At 46.8% G+C, this 21,664-nt stretch overlaps 1 protein-coding gene across 1 annotated transcript in view; it reads left to right on the forward strand.

Annotated features, from left to right (window-relative positions):
* The first annotated feature begins 2,522 nt into the window (after positions 1-2,522).
* sgsm2 (small G protein signaling modulator 2) overlaps positions 2,523-21,664 on the forward strand; it is a 225,202-nt gene continuing 206,060 nt past the window's right edge. Inside the window, exons 1-3 of the mRNA XM_078225915.1 lie at positions 2,523-2,602; positions 20,501-20,567; positions 21,384-21,459. Coding sequence (XP_078082041.1) covers positions 2,523-2,602; positions 20,501-20,567; positions 21,384-21,459 — 223 coding nt within the window. The remainder of the gene's footprint in view (positions 2,603-20,500; positions 20,568-21,383; positions 21,460-21,664) is intronic.

The following is a 21,664-nucleotide window of genomic DNA, read 5'->3' on the forward strand; positions in this document are numbered from 1 at the left end:
CTGCTGAAACAATGTGGGTACCCAAGGGGTTTGGCTGTGATTTCGCCCAATTCTTGCAGCAGAACGGCCTCCAATGTGGGCGGCACCGTGGTTAGCACTGCTGCCTCACAGCGCCAGGAACCTGGGTTCAATTCCCGTCTTGGGTCACTGTCTGTGTGGAGTTTGCACATTCTCCCCGTGTCTGCGTGGGTTTCCTCCGGGTGCTCCGGTTTCCTCCCACAATCCAAAGAAGTGCGGGTTAGGTGGATTGGCCATGCTAAATTGCTCCATAGTGTCAGGGGGATTGGTAGGGTAAATAAGTGGTTTAAGGGGTGGGGGCCTGGGTGGGATTAGAACATAGAACATGGAAAAACTACAGCACAAACAGGCTCTTCGGCCCACAAGTTGCTCCGGTCATGTCCCTACCTACCTAGCCTATATATAGGCTTACCTATAACCCTCAATCCTATTAAGTCCCATGTACTCATCCAGAAGTCTCTTAAAAGACCCTATCGAGTTTGCCTCCACCACCATTGACGGCAGCCGATTCCACTCACCCATCATCCTCTGAGTGAAAAACTTACCCCTGACATCTCCACTGTACCTATTCCCCAGCACCTTAAACCTGTGTCCTCTCGTAGCAGCCATTTCAGCCCTGGGAAAAAGCCTCTGAGAATCCACCCGATCTATACCTCTCAACATCTTGTACACCTCTATCAGGTTACCTCTCATCCTTTGTCTCTCCAAGGTGAAAAGACCGAGCTCCCTCAACCTATCCTCATGAGGCATGCCACCCAATCCAGGCAACATCCTTGTAAATCTTCTCTGCACCCTTTCAATAATTTCTACATCCTTCCTGTAATGAGGCGACCAGAACTGAGCATAGTACTCTAAGTGGGGTCTGACGAGGGTCTTATAAAGCTGCATCATTATCTCCCGACTCCTAAACTCAATCCCTCGATTGATGAAGGCCAGCACACCATATGCCTTCTTAACCACCTCCTCTACCTGCGATTTAAGTGTCCTATGGACCCGGACCCCAAGGTCCTTCTGATCCTGTACACTGCTAAGCGTCTTACCCTTGATATTATACTCCTTCATCCCATTTGACCTGCCAAAACGTACCACTACACATTTATCTGGGTTGAAGTCCATCTGCCACTTCTCCGCCCAGTCTTGCATCCTATCTATGTCACGCTGCAGCTTCTGTGGTCGGTTCAGACTCGATGGGCCGAATGGCCTCCTTCTGCACTGTAGGGATTCTATGAACATATAAATCTTGAAATTATCCAGTAGAAAGTCATGGGAACAAATACGAAACATGATAAAGGCAAAATACTGCAGATGCTGGAATCTGAAACAAAAGCTGGAAGTGCTGGAGAAACTCAGCAGCTGTGACGAAGGGTCATCCAGTCTCAACGCTGGCTCTATCCTCTCTCCACGGAGGCTGTCAGACCTGCTGAGACTTTCCAGCGTTTTCTGTTTTTGTTTCAAATATTTAACATGTTTGTATTGCGTGCCTTCTTCCTTGACTCGAGTGGACACATTAACCTGCTTAACTGAGAGAGGAGCTTCCATAATAAAATTGTAATCTGGGGAGTATAATGTGATTGCATTGAGCATTTGTGCTTTAATCGTTAGATACTGGTTTCAATACCTTGCTGTTGAGATTCACTCTTGGAACCTCCTATGTAAGGGGAGCTTGGGAGTGCTGCAAATGCCTCGAAACAGAGCCCTGGAATCGGACCCACCCAAGTCGCTGCTCAGAAGAGCAGAGAAAATTGTACAGAGTTCAGCTGTGAGCTAATTCTTTCTGCATGAATGCAGATTCACATCCATGCCAGAAAATTGTGCTTAATTTGAACACTAGAATAACACCTTTCTTCTGTATGTCTACAGGTGTGAGGCTGGGTTTTCCGCAGTGAAGGACTTGATGTCTGACGCCCCAGATTAATCCTGTTGTCTGCATGACACAAATCAGGAGTGTGGTGGCATTCTCACATCTCGCCATCAAAGCTAGCCTGCAGGATAAAGGCTTCCCTGATATTGTTCGCTGTGTATCAGATATACTCATGAACAGATCTAAGACCACCAGCACGGTGGCACAGTGGTTAGCACTGCTGCTTCACGTTGCCAGGGACCCGGGTTCGATTCCGGCCTCGGGCCACTGTCTGTGTGGAGTCTGCACATTCTCTCCGTGTCTGCGAGGGTTTTTCTCCGGGTGCTCCGTTTTCCTCCCACACTCCAAAGATGTGCGGATTAGGTTGATTGGTCACTGACCCTAGAGTCAGGGAGATTAGCAGGGTAAGTGTGTGGGGTTACGGGAATAGGGCATGGGTGGGATGTGGTACGTGCAGACTGGATGGGCCAAATGGCCTCCTTCTGCACTGTAGGGATTCGATGATTCACCATTTTTAGACTTGACAAGTGCCCAGCCAACCTCAAACTACCCTGGAAGGGTAAAGTATCTGAAAAATTTGGGCAGTGGGTGAAGCCAGTCATTTCATGCTGTGGCAACATAGGTGGTGTTTTCCACTAACAGAATGTTGCCAAAAATAGGCTTTATTCCTACCACACAGATGAGTAATGTGATGCGTGAATTTCAATACCGGTGTGATGCCAGGTACGTAGGCTGTACTTCCCAACAACTGTTAGTTTGTGTCAAACAGCACATCGCGACACGGTGGCACAGTGGTTAGCACTGCTGCCTCACAGCACTAGGGACCCGGGTTCAATTCCTGGCTCGGGTCACTGTCTGTGTGGAGTTTGCACGTTCTCCCCATGTCTCCATGGGTTTCCTCCGGTTTCCTCCTTTAGTCCAAAGATGTGCAGGTTGGGTTGATTGGCCATGCTAAGTTGCCCCTATGGTCAGGGGAATTAGCAGGATAAATATGTGGGTTACAGGGATAGGGCTTGGGTGGGACTGTTGTCCGTAAAGGCTAAATGGGCCTCCTTCTGCACTGGGGTTACTATGATCGTTTCAGCTGTTCACAATAGGCAGAGTACTGACTGCACACAACCAACCAGTGCTTTTAAAACTCTGAACATAATGTCTAATGTCAGATGTGATTCTACGAGTGGACAGCACTTTCTGAACAATGCCGAGTGTGCTAGGAATTGGGCAAACTTGCGCCTGCTCAAAGCTACTTATATTAATGTACAGGAACCTGTCCCCTACAGGCAAAAGGGATATGATCAGATATTGCACCTTTTGTGAATAAATAAAAGTCTGGGAGGCAATAGCTGCCTGTTGCGTTTGCCATGGTTAAGTCTCGACCAATCAGATCCAACTTACCAACCAATCAGCATCCCTTTTTTCTCAAGCAGTATAAATTATTCTCTTTGAAATTTGGCATTCTTGCATCTGTCATGATGAGTGCAAGATGAAAAACTTCGACAGTTTAGCTCTTTTTTCAGCAATACTCAAGTGATTTAGACACGTTGCGTGAGTGGGCAAACATACGGCAGATACAGTACAACACGGCTAAATGTTATACACTTCAGTGTGAAAAACAGAAAAGACGAGTATTATTTAATTGGTGATGTATTTGGGAAGTGTGGGTGTACAAAGGGATCTGGGTGTCCTTGTACACCGGTCAATGAAAGTGGCGAGGCAGGTGCAGCAAGCAATTGGGAAGGCAAATAGTTTGTTGGCTTTCATTGCAAGAGGATTTGAACTCAGAAGTAGGGATGTCTTAGTGAAGTTATAAAGGGCCTTGGTGAGACCACACCTGGAGTATTACGGGGAGACGATGACCGAGTGGCATTATCGCTAGACTATTAACTTAGAAATTCAGCTAATGTCTGGGGACCCGGGTTCAAATCCCGCCACGCCAGATGGTGGAATTTGAATTCAATTTTAAAAAAAAATCTGGAATTAAGAATCTACTGATGACCATGAAACCATTGTCAATTGTCGGAAAAACCCATCTGGTTCACTAATGTCTTTTAGGGAAGGAAATCTGCCCGTCCTTACCTGGTCTCGCCTCTATGTGACTCCAGAGCCACAGCCAATGTTGTTGACTCTCAACTCAGCTCTTGGGCAACCAGGGATGGGCAATACAATGCTGGCCAGCCAGTGACACCCGTGTCCCACGAATGAATGAAAAAAAAAGTTTTGGTCTTCCTACCTGAGAAAGGGTATACTTGTCATAGAGGGAGTGCAGCGGAGGTTCGCTAGGCTGATACCGGGGTTGGCGGGACTGTCCTATGAGGAGAGATTGGTTTGACTGGGCCTGTATTCACTAGCGTTTAGTAGGATGAAAGGAGATCTAATTGAAATGTATAAAATTCTAACAGGGCTGTGTCAGGCTGGATGCAGGGAGGATACTTTCCCTGGTTGGGGAATCTAGAACCAGGGGACATAGCCTCAGGTTATGGGGTAGACTATTTAGGACTGAGATGAGGAGAAACCTCTTCACTCTATAGATGGTGAACTTTTGGAATTCCCTACCACAGGAGGCTGTGGAGGCCAAGTCACTGAATGTATTTAAGAAAGAGATAGATTATTATTAGATTTTAATGGCATCCAATGTGGGGAAAGCGGCAATGAGATAGAGGATCATCCATGATATTGAATGGCGGAGCAGGCTCGAAGGGATGGCACAGTGGTTAGCACTGCTGCCTCACAACGCCAGGGATCCGGGTTCAATTCCATTCTCAGGGCATTGTCTGTGTGGAGTATGCACATTCTCCCCGTGTCTGCGTGGGTTTCCTCCGGGAGCTCCGGTTTCCTCCCACAGTCCAAAGATGTGCCGGTTAGATTGATTGGCCATGCTAAATTGACCCTAGCGTCAGGGGGATTAGCAGGATAAGTATATGGGGTTACAGGAATAGGACCTGGGTGGGATTGTGGTTGGCGCAGACTCGATGGGCCGAATGGCTTCTTTCTGCACTGTAGGGATTCTAAGAAGGGCTGAACGGCCTACTCCTGCCCCCTAGTTTCTGTATTGCCAAAAATAAGACGCTAAGTGGGTTTTTGTACAGGCAAATAAGTGGTGTAATAAGACATCTAAAGATGTCATTATTTTTCCCTTAAGGGAGATGAGTAAAGCACCACCTGATTCAGTCAGCCAGAGATGTCAGATTAATTTAACTAAATTGCTCTTGATAAGGACTTTTACGTAGCAGTTTAGTGGGAAATCATTTCATCGCATCCACCCTGTTATGCTGCAGTTCTGGTCACACTTACTGAGCGCGCAGATCTTTACAAGAATAATGATGTTTGCAGAACAGGATTGTGAAAACTGATATGAAAGACAGCAATGTGATTTGATTTTGGGTTACTAATCTGTTTATTAAAGTAGATACAACTACTGCTCCGAGAAAAATAGGTCTGATTATTAAACATTGAAAGCGCTGTACCCCACACCAGTGGTTTGCTGTAATGAATCTTTCTGTGTCTTTGGCATCTGTGAAATTATAAAGACAGATAAAGTAGCAGAAAGGAGCTTGGTTAGTGATTCAGATGGCCATCAACATCCCAAGGCAGCATTTGGATGAGAGCAGTGAGTGTTCCTGCAGTCCTAGCTATTTCTCTTTTGAACCAAGATAAAAGCAAAATACCACGGGTGCTGGAATCTGAAACATAAACAGAAAATGCTGGAAAATCTCAGCAGGCCTGACAGCCTCTGTGGAGAGAGAATAGAGCCAACATTTCAAGTCTAGATGACCCTTCGTCAGAGCTCTGACCTGGTCCCTGGCGCTGAGAGGCAGCGAAAATCGGAGATCGCATTCTCGCCGGCAAGATTTACGCTTTCCTCATAGCCCTCTATTCTTCAATCTATCCATCATTTATGTGGGGCAGCACAGTGGTTGGCACTGCTGCCTCACAGCGCCAGGGACCCGGGTTCAATTCCAGCCTTGGGCCGTTGTGAAGGGATTGAACACGCGTTTGGGAAAGGCACAAAATTCTGGCCCCAAACGCAAGGAGAAGCCACTGCTAAACCCCCGGGTAATGCGACTGTGTCATTAGATGTTGGTCAGTGCAGGTACACCCTTAACCATAAGATGCTCAGACCACTTAAAACTGCCCAACAGCATTTACTAAGATGAGACCCTAAGTTTGTGATATTCCTCAGGAGCAGGGGACGTTAGTTTCCGTGTACTGTAGAATCATAGAATCCTACAGTGCAGAAAGAGTCCATTCGGCCCATCGAGTCTGCACCGACCACAATCCCATCCAGCCCCTATCCCCATAACCCCATGCATTTACCCTAACTAGTCCCCCTAACATTAAGGGGCAATTTAGCATGGCCAATCCACCTAACCCGCACATTTTTGGAGTGTGGGAGGAAACCCAAGCAGCCAGAGGAAACCCACGCAGACATGGGGAGAACGTGCAGACTCCACACAGGCAGTGACCCAAGCCGGGAATCGAACCCGGGTCCCTGGCGCTGTGAGGCAGCAGTGCCGACCACTGTGTCACCCTGCCGCCCTGTAACTGTAAAAAAAGTGAGACTGCGGATGGAGCAGAAAGGCTCTGGGTTTAGTGGCTATAAACCTGTCTTGTGGTTACTGTACTTATCTGCATAGCTGGTGCTTTTCCCAAAGGCATCCCAGAGTGGAAATCAAAGATTAATTTTGGCTGTTGTTACTAATTTTTAATTATAACTAGACCAAGATATTTGCATTCAAAATTGATGTTGTGGCTTGATTTGAATGCAAATTGCATTGATTATACTGTGCAGAAAGTAGTGGAGATGCTCACTGTCATGTAACGCTCAACAGCACAGCTGTGTGTCAGACCAAACTGTCAATTTATTTGCAATGTCTGGTTTCTATAACACTCGGCTGCAGCCGTTACTGAGGTTTTGTACACAGACTGATCAATTTGTTTTGAATCAGAGCTGACCACGGTACTGAGGGGGCAATTTGTTGCAATAATGCAGTGTTGTCTCCCGTCTGTAGGGTCAGGATTTGTGCTCCAGGCTCCACTCTCCTGTATCGATTTCCCTCCTTGTGGGTGGCTAGTTTTCAGCTGAGCTACTGGACGGAGAACCTCACCGGAATATTTGTTTCGTTAGCTGGATTTTCTTTCTGTCCTTTCATGGGACATGGGCAAGGCCAGCATTTATTGCCCATCCCTAATTGCCCTTGAACTGAGTGGCATGTTCGTTCATTTCAGAGGGCAGTTGAGTGTCAACCACATTGCTGTGGCTCTGGAGTCACCTGTAGGCCAGACCGGGTAAGGACGGCGGATTTCCTTCCCTAAAGGACATTAGTGAAGCAGATAGAAACATAGAATCCCTACAGTGCAGAAGGAGGCCATTTGGCCCATCGAGTCTGCACCGACCACAATCCCACCCAGGTCCTATCCCCATAACCCTACTTATTTACCTTACTAACCCCCTGATACACACATCCACTCCCTCCACCACTGGCGCTCAGTAGCAGCAGTGTGTACTATCTACAAGATGCACTGCAGCAACTCACCAAAGATCCTTAGACAGCACCTTCCAAACCACAACCACTTCCATCTAGAAGGACAAGGGCAGCAGATACATGGGAACACCACCACCTGCAAGTTCCCCTCCAAGTCACTCACCATCCTGACTTGGAAATATATCGCTGTTCCTTTGCAGTCATTGGGTCAAAATCCTGGAATTCCCTCCCTAACGGCATTGTGGGTCAACCCACAGAACATGGACTGCAGCGATTCAAGAAGGCAGCTCACCACCACCTCCTCAAGGAGCAACTAGGCCAGCCAGCGACACCCATGTCCCACGAATGAATAAAAAAACCCACTAAGAGGCAATTTAGCACGGCCAATCAACCGAATGGGTTTTTACAACAATTGATAATTGTCATGAGGTATTGAGCTTTCAATTCCAGATTTATTGGGTGAAATTTTCTATTTTTTTTAAAGTGTTGGATCAGGCAGGGAAACCGGGATGCAGCTCGCCAGCTGGCTTTTCTCTCCATATTGTCCAGCACTCATGTAAAAGAAAATGCTGGAGGCGTATCCCATGCTGTCACCCTGGTGGGCCTGATAGAGAAGGTCACACCAGCTCTCCCGAGATCGGGACACCACTTTTAGTGCACGAATAGGCCAGAGGCCAAGAGAATGAGGATGGCGGTATGGAACTTGGGGAGAGAGACTGTGAGGTTCTGGAGCAAATTGACACAGGGAAGGACAAGCTATTGGAGGTGTTGGCAGGATTAAAAGTGGACAAATCTCCAGGTCCGGATGAATTGTGCCCTAGGCTGCTGTGGGAGGCAAGGGAAGAGATTGCAGGGGCTCTGACCCAAATTTTCAATTTCTCTCTGACCACGGGTTGGTGCCAGGCAACTGGAAAACAGCTAATGTGGTTCCGCTATTTCAGAAGGGTTGTAGAGATAAGCCAGGGAACTACAGACCAGTGAGTATCACGCTAGTGATAGGGAAACTACTGGAGAAAACTCTGCAGGAGAGAATCTATCTCCACCTGGAGAGACAATGTTTGATCAGGGATAGTCAGCATGGTTTTGTCAGAAGGAGGTCATGCCTAACAAATTTGATTGAATTTTTTGAGGAGGTGACCATGTGTGTAGATGAGGGTAATGCAGTTGATGTAGTTTATATGGATTTCAGCAAAGCTTTTGATAAGGTGCCACATGTAAGACTTAGAAAGAAGGCAAATTCACATGGGATACAGGGTGATTTGATAAGGTGGATTGAAAATTGACTTAGTTGTAGGAGACCGAGGTTGATGACAGAAGGCTGCTTTAGTCACTGGAAGCCTGTGTCCAGTGGCATACCACAGAGAACTGTGCTGAGTCCCCTATTGTTCGTCATTTATATTCATAACATAAATGATTTTGTGGGGAGTGGGATTAATAAGTTTGCGGATGACACAAAGATTGACCAGATGGTTAATAGTGAGGTTGAATGTCTTTGGTAGATGGGATGGTCAAATGGGCAGATAGGTGGCAGATGGAATTGAACCCTGAAATGTGTGAGATGATACACTTTGGAAGGAGTAATTTGACAAGGAAGTATTCAATGAATGGCATGACATTATGAAGTTCTGAGGAACAAAGGGACCTTGGCATGTTGTCCATAGATCCCTGAAGGCAGAAGGACATGTTGGTGGAGTGGTGAAAAAGGCATATGGGATACTTTCTTTATCAATCGAGGCATAGATTACAAAAGCAAGGAAGTCATGTTGGAGTTGTATAGAACTTTGGTGAGGCCACAACTGGAGTAATGTGTGCAGTTCTGGTCGCCACATTATCAGAAGGATGTGATTGCACTGGAGGGGGTGAAGACGATATTCAAGTTATGAAGAGAGGTTGGATAGGCTTGGTTTGCTTTCGTTGGAGCAGAGAAGACTGAGGGGCGACCTGATTGAGGTGCACAAGATTATGAGGGACATGGACAGAGTGGATAAGGAGCAGCTGTTCCCTTTAGTTGAAAGATCAGTCACCAGGTGACATAGATTCAAGGTGAGGGGCAGGAGGTTTAGGGGAAAAACCTTTTTACCCAGAGGGTGGTGATGGTCTGGAATGCGCTGCCTGGGAGGGTGATGGAAGCAGGTTGCCTCACGTCCTTTTAAAAGTACCTGAATGAGCACTTGGCACATCATAACATTCAGGGCTATGGGCCAAGCGTTGGTAAATGGGATTAGATAGGTAGGTAGGTCAAGTGTTTCTCATGTGTTGGTGCAGACTCGATGGGCCAAAGGGTCACTTCTGCACTTTGTGATACTGTGATTGTGTGAATTGCAGAATGGCCCCTACCAGAGAGCCAGCTGCAAACAATCAGCCCATTGTGTTGCTGCTAGCTCTCTGTTAGAGCGACTCACCTAGTCACACTCCCCTGCCTTTGGCCCGTCGCCTGCAAACATTTTGTCCTCAGCTAATTATCCAGTGTTTTTAAGGCCTTAATTGAATCTTTCCTCCCCCACACTTGCAGCCAGTGCATTTCAGATCCTAACCATTCTCTGCACAAAAAAGATCTTCCAGGTGTCAACATTGCTTCTGTAGCCAATTTCCTTAAATTGGTATCAATTTGTTCTCGACCCTTCCGCCCATGGGAACAGTTTCTCTTAATTACTCTGTCCAGGCCTCTCAAGATTTTGAATATCTCTATCGAGTCTCCTCCACATCTTATTTTCTCTGAGGAGAAAAATCCAGTTTCTGCAATGTAACTATGTAATTGAAGTTTCTCATGCCTGGAACCGTTCTCATGGATCTTTCCTGCACTCTCTTTAATACCTTCTCCTCCTTCCTAAAGTGAGTGCCCAGAACTGGAGTTTAATTTAGCAAAATGCGAGGTGATCCATTTTGGTAGATTGAACCAGGGCAGGACTCACTCAGTTAATGGTAGGGCATTGGGGAGAGCTTTAGAACAAAGAGATCTAGGGGCACATGTTCATAGCTCCTTGAAAGTGGAGTCACAGGTGGACAGAATGGTGAAGAAGACATTCGGCATGCTTGGTTTCATTGGTCAGAATATTGAATACAGGATTGGGACGTTTTGTTGAAGTTGTACAAGACATTGGTACGGCCACACTTGGAATACTGTGTATAGTTCTGGTCACCCTATGATAGAAAGGATATCATTAAGCTAGAAAGAGTGCAGAAAAGATTTACTAGGTTGCTAAACAGGACTTGAAGGTGAAGCTGGATAGACTGGGACTCTTTTCCCTGGAGCGCAGGAGACTTTGGGGTGATCTTGTAGAGGTCTATAAAATGAGGGGCGTAGATCAGCTGGATAGTCAATATCTTTTCCCAAAGGTAGGGGAGTCTAAAACTGGAGTGCATAGGTTTAAGGTGAGAGGGGAGAGATAGAAAAGGGTCCAGAGGGGCAATTTTTTCACACAGAGGGTGGTGAGTGCCTGGAACAAGCTGCCAGAGGTAGTAGTAGAGGCAGGTACAATTTTGTCTTTTAAAAAGCATTTAGACAGTTACATGGGTGAGATGGGTATAGAGGGATATGGGCCAAATGCGGGCAATTGGGACTAGCTTAATGTTTAAAAAAGAAAAGGGCGGCATGGACCAAAGTTGGCCAAAGGGCCTGTTTCCATGCTATAAACCCCTATGACTCTATGACAATACTTCAGTTAAGGCCAAACCATTGCTGTCTATAGGCTCTTCGTAACTTCATTGTTTTTCCCCCCCCACACTTTATGCCCCTATTTATAAAGCCTGTGATCCTGCATTGCTTTGTTAACCACTTCCTCAACTCACTCTGATATCTTCAATGATTTGAAAATATGTCCAAAGATGTGTGGGTTAGGTGGATTGGCCATGCTAAATTGATCCTTAGTGTCCCGGGATGTGTAGGTTAGAGGGATTAGTGGGGTAAATATGTGGGGTGACGGGGGATAGGGCCTGGGTGGGATTGTTGTCGGTGCAGACTCAATGGGCCGAATGGCCTCCTTTTGTACTGTAGGGATTCTATGATATACCCTATGCCCCTCTTCCCTAGCACCACTTTTCGAATTGTAACCTGCGCTGTCATATTGCCTCTACTCATTCTTCATACCAAAATGAATCACTTCCCCCGTATTAAATTTAATCTGCCACTTGTCCACCTCTTGAAGTTTATCACCACCCTGCCCACGACTCACAACATTTCAAGTGTTATGTTATGCATAGATTTTGAAATTGTGCCCCTTACACCAAGGTCCAAGTCATTGATAAATGTCCTGAAATGTGGGGGCCCTCACACTGACCCCTGGGGAATCCCACTAAATAACTCCCTCTTGTCAGCCATTCACCACTAGCTCTCCGTTTCCTGTCACTCAACCAATTACACATCCATTAATTATTTGTTGAATTATTCATGCTGCCTTCATCCCTTTTATTCCATTATTATAACGACACAGGAAATGTACGGTCCAAGTCCCACTATGGTAGTTTGAGAATGTGATTGTAGTTAATTTTTAAAAAAAATGAAAGATAGCCATCAGTGAAAGTGGTGGAGAAGCTGTGTGTGTTGCTGCTCGAATGACACAGCTTCCTTTGTGCGGCCAATGTGTAACTCCAGTCCCACAGAAACAGAAGGTGGGAATTTTCTCCCTCTCCGTGGTGGTGGGAGACGGTACGCCACTTGCTGGCGGCGGGATCTTACAGTCCCCCCGTTGTCAACGGGGTTGTGGTGAACCATAGATGGTTACCACTATGGGTACTTGTACATATGTTACTCTTGTTACTGTTGGGGTTAGGGTTGGGGTGTTCCACCTGTTAGCATTGTTCTGTGGTACACTCCGTTTGGCTCCGCCTTCTTGTAGGAGTATAAAGGTCACTGCCACTTCCTAGTGGCCCTTAGTCTGAGATAGTATTGTTAAGCAGTGTGCTCTATTCTTGTTGCGAATAAAAGCCTTTATACCCGGGTACGATCTAGCCTCCTGAGTGGATTAATCGCGCATCAGGGGTTTCTCGTTGTACGCACCTCTCGTTACCGGGAAATCCATGCATCGTAAAATCCCGCCTGTGTGAACGGCATTAGGATTCCGGCAATAGACTGACTTGTCCGCTCAAGGCCTTTGAAGCCATTCAGTTGCAACACCCTCTAAGAAGATTGGCCCTCGAGGGTTTAAAAAGAAGGTTGAACGCCACCTTTCAGAGCGGTGCAGGATTCCATTCCTGTCAGTGATGCACACTTCCTCAGAATGAATTTTAAAAATAACTCGGTACAGAGACAGTGCTTTATTTTTATTCCATCACGCCTAAATTTTTTAACTCTGGTCACTTGTTCAGGACTCTCACTGCAAACAGCTTGAGTGTAATCCTTCTGTTTACACATCATAGAATGCCTACAGTGCAGAAAGAGGCCATTCGGCCCATCCAGCCTGCACCGACCACAATCCCACCCAGGCCCTATCTATCCCTGTAACCCCACGTATTTACCCTAACTAATCACCCTGACACTAGGGGTTAATTTAGCATGGCCAATCCACCTAACCCGCACATCTTTGGAGTGTGGGAGGAAACCGGAGCACCCGGGGAGACACGGGGAGAACGTGCAGACTCCACACAGACAGTGACCCGAGGCCGGAATTGAACCCAGATCCCTGGCGCTGGGGGGCAGCAGTGTTAACCACTGTGCCACCATGCCGCCCATACATGAACAAACTGAATTCAATTTTATTTCTATTAATTCACAGGAAATAGGTATCTGTGGACGAGCCAGCATTTGGAAACATAGAAACTAGAAGCAGGAGCAGACCCTTCGAGCTTGCTCTGCCATTCATTATGATCATGGCTGATCATCAAATTCAATATCCTGATCCCGCCTTCCTCCCATATCCCTTGATCCCTTTAGCCACAAGAGCTATATCTAATTTCTTCTTGAAATCACACAATATTTTGGCTTCGACTACTTTCTGTGGTCATGAATTCCACACATTCACCACCCTCTGGGAGAAGAAATTTCTCCTCATCCCAGTCCCTTATCCTCAAACTGTGACCCCCTGGTCCTGGACTCCCCCACCATCAGGAACATTCTTTCTCAATCTACCCTCTGTTAGAATTTTACAAGGTTCTATGAAATCCCCCGGGGGATATCGCCCATTACAGAGCTACTTGTTGCGTCATTTCAGAGGGCAGTTAAGAGCCAACCACACTGCTGTGGGTCTGGAGTCACAGTAAAGATATTCGTGAACCAGATGGGTTTTTATGACAACCAGAGGTTTCAGAGTCACTATTGTTGTCACTAATCATAGAATCCCTACAGTGCAGAAGGAGGCCATTTGGCCCATCAAGTCTGACCACAATTCCACTCAGGCCCTATTCCCATAACCCCACATATTTACCCTGCTAATCCCCTAACACTAAGGGGCAATTTAGCAATCAACCTAACCCACACATCTTTGAACTATGGGAGGGAACCGGAGCACCCGGAAGAAACCCACACAGACACGGGGAGAACATGCAAACTCCACACAGACAGTGACCTGAGGCCGGAATCGAACCCGGGTCCCTGACGCTGTGAGGCAGCAGTGCTAACCACTGTGCTACCGTGTGCCGCCTGTTAACTTCTGAATTTCAATTCAAGATTGATCACTAACTATATTTTAAATCCCCACCTGCCACGATGGGATTTGAACGCATTGCTGTTCTAGTCCAGATTACTGGATTACAAATTCAGTACCATAACCACTGTGCTGCCATTCTCTATAACTGCAATCAGAATAGACAGGCAGTGGATAGGAGTTCCATCATCATCTGTAAATGCAATTCGTTCTCGCAAAAGATTTTCACCTGAAATATTCGCCCATCTATTCCCATTCCAAATATTGGCTTTGACCTCCTGTAGAATGAATACTTTAACGTGTAATTATTTACGTAGCTGTGCACATACTGAGTTGTGCTAGCTTCTTACAACCCCTCACTCTGATCAGTGTGTGAGTATGGTCTCGCCCCCTCCAGAGGAGACTGTCGGTGCGTCAGCAAGTGCGTGCTTTGACAATTACGTTGTTAGGCTAATTGTCTTATTAAAGACTGGTGATGGTGGTTGGTTCAACCACCAAAAGAGTTTAAATGGACACAACTGGAATAGCTGGTTTGGAGGAACCATAAAGAGTTTGTATCTCTGCTGAGCTGTGTGTAGAATAAACTTGCTGAAGGTAAAAGACAAACAGCCGTGCTATTCCTCCAGCCTACATTAACACTTGATATTAACAGAAGCTTTTCTGATTGTTGACTTACGGGCCAGAATTCTCCAGTCTCGCACGCCCCACTACTGCTGCCAGAGAAAATGGAGAATTTGGCGCTCAGCCAAAGCTTCATTCACAGCAGCGGGACCGGAGAATCCCAGCCGCAGGTGAGGTCGGGGAAATCCAGCCACTGATCTCGGAGGGTGCGCTGGTTAGCACTATTGCCTCACAGCACCAGGGATCCCGGTTCAATTCCAGCCTGGGGCAACTATCTGTGCGGAGTCTGCACGTTCTCCCTGTGTCTGCATGGGTTTCCTCCGGTTTCCTCCCAAGATGTGCGGGTTAGGCGGATTGGCCATGCTAAGTTGCCCCTTGGTTTCCCAAGATATGTAAATTGGGTGGATTAGCCACGCTAAATTGCCCCTTAGTGTCCCAAGATGTGTAGTTTAGATGGATTGGCCATGGTAAATGTGTGGCATTATGGGGATAGGACAGGGGAGAGGGCCTGGGTAAGATACTCTGTCAGAGAGTCGGTGCAGAACTGACGGGCCGAATGGCCTCTTCTGCACTGTGGAGATTCTATAATTCACAGAATCACTACCGGTCCAAACATTTTCTTTTACAGTTGATAGAAATATATTTTCTTTGTAAAATCTCTCCCGCCCTGATTCATAGCTTGTGACAATTCACCTGGAATAATTGCATTCAAACCTTTACTTTCATTACCGTAAAACACCAATCGAACTTGGGCTGTAAAAAGTCTTGAATGCGCAGCGATGTGACGCCTTCCCTGCACGTTGATGCCCAAAGTGAATATTTGCACAGGCTGATAATTTTATTGCAGTTTGAAGCTTCAGTGCCTTGTGTTCACCTGCTTTGCCTTTAGTAAATCAAACAGTGGCGAGACGCAGTAAACTTTATCGATAGCAATAGCGTGTGATATTCAGGGAAGCACCTTTAAACTCTACCTCGCCTCCAGACAGTGCCCACAAGCTCTCTTTACCCAGTATCTGTATTTAGAAGTCATGCTGATTTATACAATGGGACAGAATTTTATGCCCCCCCCGACAAGGCAGGTTCTGGGGGGAGTGTAAAAATCTATCGATGGGATTCCACCCAGGATCCCGCCCTCCCCGACGTACCGGCAATCTCATGTTTGGGCGGGCAGTGCCCTTGGGTGGGAAACCTGCCCTTTCACCTATTAAGGCCCTTAAGTAGCCATTTTATGGCCACAATGGCCTTTTCCCACCCAGCCTCAGTTTTTAGGCTGACGGGAGCAGGTGTGGGGAGGGTGGGAAACAGAGAAATGTATCTTTCACCATCAGTGGGGGTGGGGGGAATTTCATATTTGGGGTGTCCGCCACTCAGGGACCTCAGAGCTCCAGCTCTCACTATTCCCAATGGCCCACCACTAGATGCCATGACCCCCACCGCCCCCGGAATGACCTTGTGGACAGTCCCGGGACTTAGTCCCAGACGGAGCACTGCAGTCCCTCTTCTGGCCACTGCAGCGCTGTGCCTGATGGGTTGGGGAACTGTCGGACAATCTGATTGGACTTCCTTCCGAGGCAGGTCAGAGGTCCTGTCCACTGTCAGTCAACATTCAAATGAATGCTAAATGGCAGTGGGGCCTCCGAGAGTTGGCGGTAGGGCGTTACGCACCAAGTCTGAGGCTGGTGAGCGCCAATTGCTCACCATCCTTGAAATTCTACCCAATGTAACGGTAAAAAGAAGCCCTGTTCCAGGTGTCATATTTTCAAATTCCAATGATTAATTGTGTCTCCTTTCATAGGCATTCTACAATCTACAAAACCCTCGCACCTTACTGAATAAATTCCTTAAATTCTCTCTTTACGAACCGTTGCAGTCTGTCACTGTGGCATTGATTTCCTCAGGCTCTGTTGCAATGGCATTACCCAACTTCCAGTCGTGCCTCTTCCTCTGCGCAGTGCCCTCCAGTGCAGTCCCGCCCCAATACAGTCCACCCCGGCGCATTGTGACCCCCCCCCACCGGCGCTGTCACCCCCAGCGCAGTCTCCCCCAGCTTTGAATCCATTGATGTTCCCAGCTGCCACTGTGTAAGATGCAGCACTCGGTGCATTGCCCAATCCGGAGCTCAGCTTCCTCCTGCTCCTCCACCTGACCATGATTGCTTTCCTCATCTTCCCAACATTTCCCCCTCCTTCCCTAACTTGACTCCAGGACAACCTTAATCCATGTCTTCTTCACCTCAATGCTTGATCCTTTAATGCTTTCCTCGCTAGTTACTCCACTTCCTCTAACAACTCAATTAATATACCGCATCACCATCCCATCAACCTACACCTTTCCAAATCCCACTATCTCTCCACGCTGCCCGATAAGTTACACTCAAAACATTCATAGAATCCCGACAGTGCAGAAGGAGGCCATTCAGCCCATCGAGCCTGCACCAATAACAATCCCACCCGGGTCCTATCCCCATAACCCCACCTATTTACCCTGCTAATCCCCCTGACACTAAGGGGCAATTTAGCATGACCAATCAACCTAACCCGCACATCTTTAGACTGACAGAGGAAATCGGAGCACCTGGAGGAAACTCACGCAGACACGGGGAGAATGTGCAAACTCCACACAGACAGTGACCCAAGCCAGGAATTGAACCTGGGTTCCTGGCACTGTGAAGCAGCTGTGCTAACCACTGTACCACCATGCTGCCCATTACATTCATTCATTACACTGACGGCTCATTTATTTTGTCTAGAGGTGTAACGGAGGGCCACAAACATAGAAACATAGAAACCCCACAGTACAGAAAGAGGCCATTCGGCCCATCGAGTCTGCACCGACCCAGGCCCCACCCCCACACATTTACCCACTAATCCCTCTAACCTACGCATCTCAGGACACTAAGGGGCAATTTTAGCATGGTCAATCAACCTAACCCGCACATCTTTGGACTGTGGGAGGAAACCAGAGCACCCGGAGGAAACCCACGCAGACACGAGGAGAATGTGCAAACTCCACACAGACAGTGACCCGAGCCGGGAATCGAACCCAGGTCCCTGGAGCTGTGAAGCAGCAGTGCTAACCATTGTGCTACCGTGTCCCTCCCCAACATCTCCATTTATGAGTGATTTTAAGGTGAAGTTTAAGGGGCAGTACCATTTTATTGCGGCATAGAAACGGCGCTATAGCTGTGGAGTCGGGTGTCCATTATTGCTGCGAAAATTCCTGAAGGAGCCATTCTTTCTCTGCCCCTTTGAACCTGGCACTGCATGTCGCGCAGCCTGGGGTTGAAAGGCGGGCAAGCGTAGACCTCTACCCTGGCTGTCAGAATGTGACTGTCAATCGCAGTGACATTGGTCCCTCTGGCTGTGAAACACCCTGTGCAGCCATTGGCCTCACTATACCTGCAGCGTAAAAGTCAGATGTGACAACTGTACTTAAATTCACTTTCTCCACTCATTAGATCATGAGCTTCATATTTTAGTTCCGTATGAACGCGCGGCCTGAGCTATCCTGAGCATATTCCTATTTCCAACACAGTTCAAGATCTATTGCCAGAGGAGTGAAGCAGACAGCACCCCTTATTCAAAGGACCATTTAAAACGAGTGTTGTATGTGGACTGTTTGGAAGATGTGTTCTTTTGATTTGATTTGTTATTGTCACATGTATTAACATACAGTGAAAAGTATTGTTTCTTGCGCACTATACAGACAAAGCATACCGTTCATAGAGAAGGAACGGAGAGAGTGCAGAATGAAGTGTTACAGTCATAGCTAGGGTTTTTATTTTATTGATTTATTAGTGTCACAAGTAGGCTTACATTAACACTGCAATGAAGTTACTGTGAAAATCCCCTCGTCGCCACACTCCGGCACCTGTTCGGGTACACTGAGGGAGAATTTAGCATGGCCAATGCACCCTAACCAGCACGTCTTTCTGACTGTGGGAGGAAACCCACGCAGACACGGGGAGAACGTGCAAACTCCACACAGTGACCCAAGTCGGGAATTGAACCCAGGTCCCTGGCACTGCGAGGCAGCAGTGCTAACCACTGTGCCACCATCGAGAAAGATCAACTTAATGTAAGGTTGGTCCATTCAAAAGCCTGACGGCAGCAGGGATGAAGCTGTTCTTGAGTCGGTTGGTACGTGACCTCAGACTTTTGTATCTTTTTCCTAATGGAAGAAGGTGGAAGAGAGAATGTCCGGGGTGTGTGGGGTCCTTAATTATGTTGGCTGCTTTGCCAAGGCAGCAGGAAGTGTAGACAGAGTCAGTGGATGGGAGGCTGGTTTGCGTGATGTATTGGGCTACATTCATGACCTTTTGTAGTTTCTTGCGGTCTTGGGCAGAGCAGGAGCCACACCAAGCTGTGATACATCCGGAAAGAATGCTTTCTATGGTGCATCTGTAAAAGTTGGTGAGAGTTGGTTTGTTGTTCCAAACTTGCAGGGGAAGAGAAGGTGAGGAAGGCAACTTTCTGTTCAAAGAACTTTTACTCCATCATTGGGGGAGCAAATCTTTGGAATTCTTTGCCCCAGAGAGCCTGCGGATACTCAGTCCTCAAGTATGTTCACAAGACTGAGATCGATGGATTTCTCCATATTAAAAACATCAAGGGGCCTCTCTAAACACCTTGCATTCGTGCCACAGATAGTGTTTGAACACGGTAACACAGTGGCACAGTGGTTAGCACAGCTGCCTCACAGCGCCAGGGACCCCGGTTCAATTCCGGCCTTGGGTCACTGTCTGTGTGGAGTTTGCACATTTTCCCCATGTCTGCGTGGGTTTTCTCCGGGTGTTCCGGTTTCCTCGCACAGTCCAAAGATGTGTGGACTGGGTGGATCAGCTATGCTAAATTTCCCCTTCGTGTCAGGGGGGGTTAGCAGGGTAAATATGTGGGGTTACGGGAATAGGGCCTGGGTGAGATTGTGGTCAGTGCAGACTTGATGGGCCGAATGGTTTCCTTCTGCACTGTAGGAATTCTATTCTATTCTCTAAGAAATAGGATTGGGCCATTCAGCCCTTCAATCCAGCCCCCGCTGGATAGGGCAGGAAAATGGTGTTGATGAGGAACATCAGCCATGATCTCATTGAATGGCAGGGGGCTGGGTAGAAGGGTTTGAATGGCCTACTCCTGCTCCTATTCCTTATGTTCAAAACAATATAGTGGCACATATGCAGGGTGTTTAGAAAATCCTTGCGCAGATTTAACCTCCAGTAACTTTGGAGGTGGACATGAAGAAGGCAAATTGTAAATGACACATGAAAGTATAATCCATCATTATTTTTATTAATATTATAGACTTGAGTTTTGTTAGCTATAACACACAATTCTACTGTCCTACCACATTCAAGCCATTTCAGCATCTAAAATAAAATGAAAAATGCATAAGTTCATAAGATATAGGAGAAGAATTAGGCTGTTCGGACCATCGAGTTTGCTTCACCATTCAATCATGGCTGATATGCTACTCATCCCCATTTTCCTGTCTTCTCCCCATAATCCTTCAACCCATTACCAATTAAAAATCTGTCTAACTTCTCAAATTTGCTCACTATCCCAGCATCCACCGCACTTTGGGGTAGCGAATTCCATAGATTCACAACCCTTTGGGAGAAGTAGTCTCTCCTCGACTCTGTTTTAAATTTGCTACCCCTTATCCTAAGGCTATGACCTCTCGTCCGAGAATGCCCCACAAGAGGAAGTATCCGCTCCATGTCTACTTTATCCATAAGCACACATATTGAGAATTGTATGAATCCTTTTACATGAGATTGGTTGTTCTCCTCCATCTTGTTCACATCCAAAGTTATTACATGTTAAAATTGCACAAGGATTTTGTAAACTCTTTCCGATGGAAGAATACTATCCTCCCACCCTGTCGCTTCTATGATGTGTATTATGGGAAAGGTTCCATGTGTTCTGATTCCCTTCCCTGCACAGGAGACTACAGATTCAGCAGCTGTCTGTTAATCTGGAGTGGAATGCTGTTAGAGAGCTGTCACAGCTGGTTCAGAACTGTCACATTCTCAGTTAGCAGAGACCTTTCTGTGGTCAGCCGACTTGGGTCTGTCTCCGGGCAGTCCGAGTCATTGGCCAAAATTCTTCGGTCTCACCCGCCCCCCGCTGCCGCTGCCACCGAGAAGAGAGAAACTGGCACTCAGCTGAATCTCTGTTCACTGCAGCGGGATCAGAGAATCCCAGCCGCACGCCAGGTCGGAGAATTCCGGTCATGATTTCCATTGCGGCAAAATGAAGACAGAGCTCCTTCTCAAATTGTCCCTGAAAAATACTGAACATTTCACAATGCCCAAGACCGCAAGAAACTACAAAAGGTCATGAATGTAGCCCAATCCATCGCACAAACCAACCTCCCATCCATTGACTCTGTCTACACTTCCCGCTGCCTCGGCAAAGCATCCAGCATAATTAAGGATCCCCACGCACCCCGGACATTCTCTCTTCCACCTTCTTCCTTTGGGAAAAAGATACAAAAGTCTGAGGTCATGTACCAATTGACTCAAGAACAGCTTCTTCCCTGCTGCCATCAGACTGTTGAATGGACCTACCTAGCATTAAGCTGATCTTTCTCTACACACTAGCTATGACTGTAACACTACATTCTGCACTCTCTCCTTCTCTATGAATGGTATGCTTTGTCTATAGAGTGCGCAGGAAACAATACTTTTCACTGTATACTAATATATGTGACAATAATAAATCAAATCAAAATTATTTATATAACGCCACAAACTTGTTCTTGAAAATACTATGCCATGAAAAATTGTCTGAATTTGTGTTTTTTCTTTGTTATTTGCCGCTGCAGGTGAAACAAATCATGGAAGAAGCAGTCACCAGGAAGTTTGTGCATGAGGACAGCAGCCATATCATTGCCTTGTGTAGTAAGTAGCACTAAACACAACTTGCTTGTGATCAGAAAGCGCATGTTAAAAGTGGACAATGCACTATGTTGAGGTATATTACTAAGGGATGTACATGGTCCCATCAGTGTACAAAAAGGTTCTTTACTATTCTGTAAAACTCAATGCATTTGGGTACAATTTATTTCTTTTTGAATCCAAAGTTATATTGGGTAGGCAGTTGTGT

The sequence above is a fragment of the Mustelus asterias genome, chromosome 12 (genome assembly GCF_964213995.1).
Source record: "Mustelus asterias chromosome 12, sMusAst1.hap1.1, whole genome shotgun sequence".
In the NCBI taxonomy this organism is placed as follows: domain Eukaryota; kingdom Metazoa; phylum Chordata; class Chondrichthyes; order Carcharhiniformes; family Triakidae; genus Mustelus; species Mustelus asterias.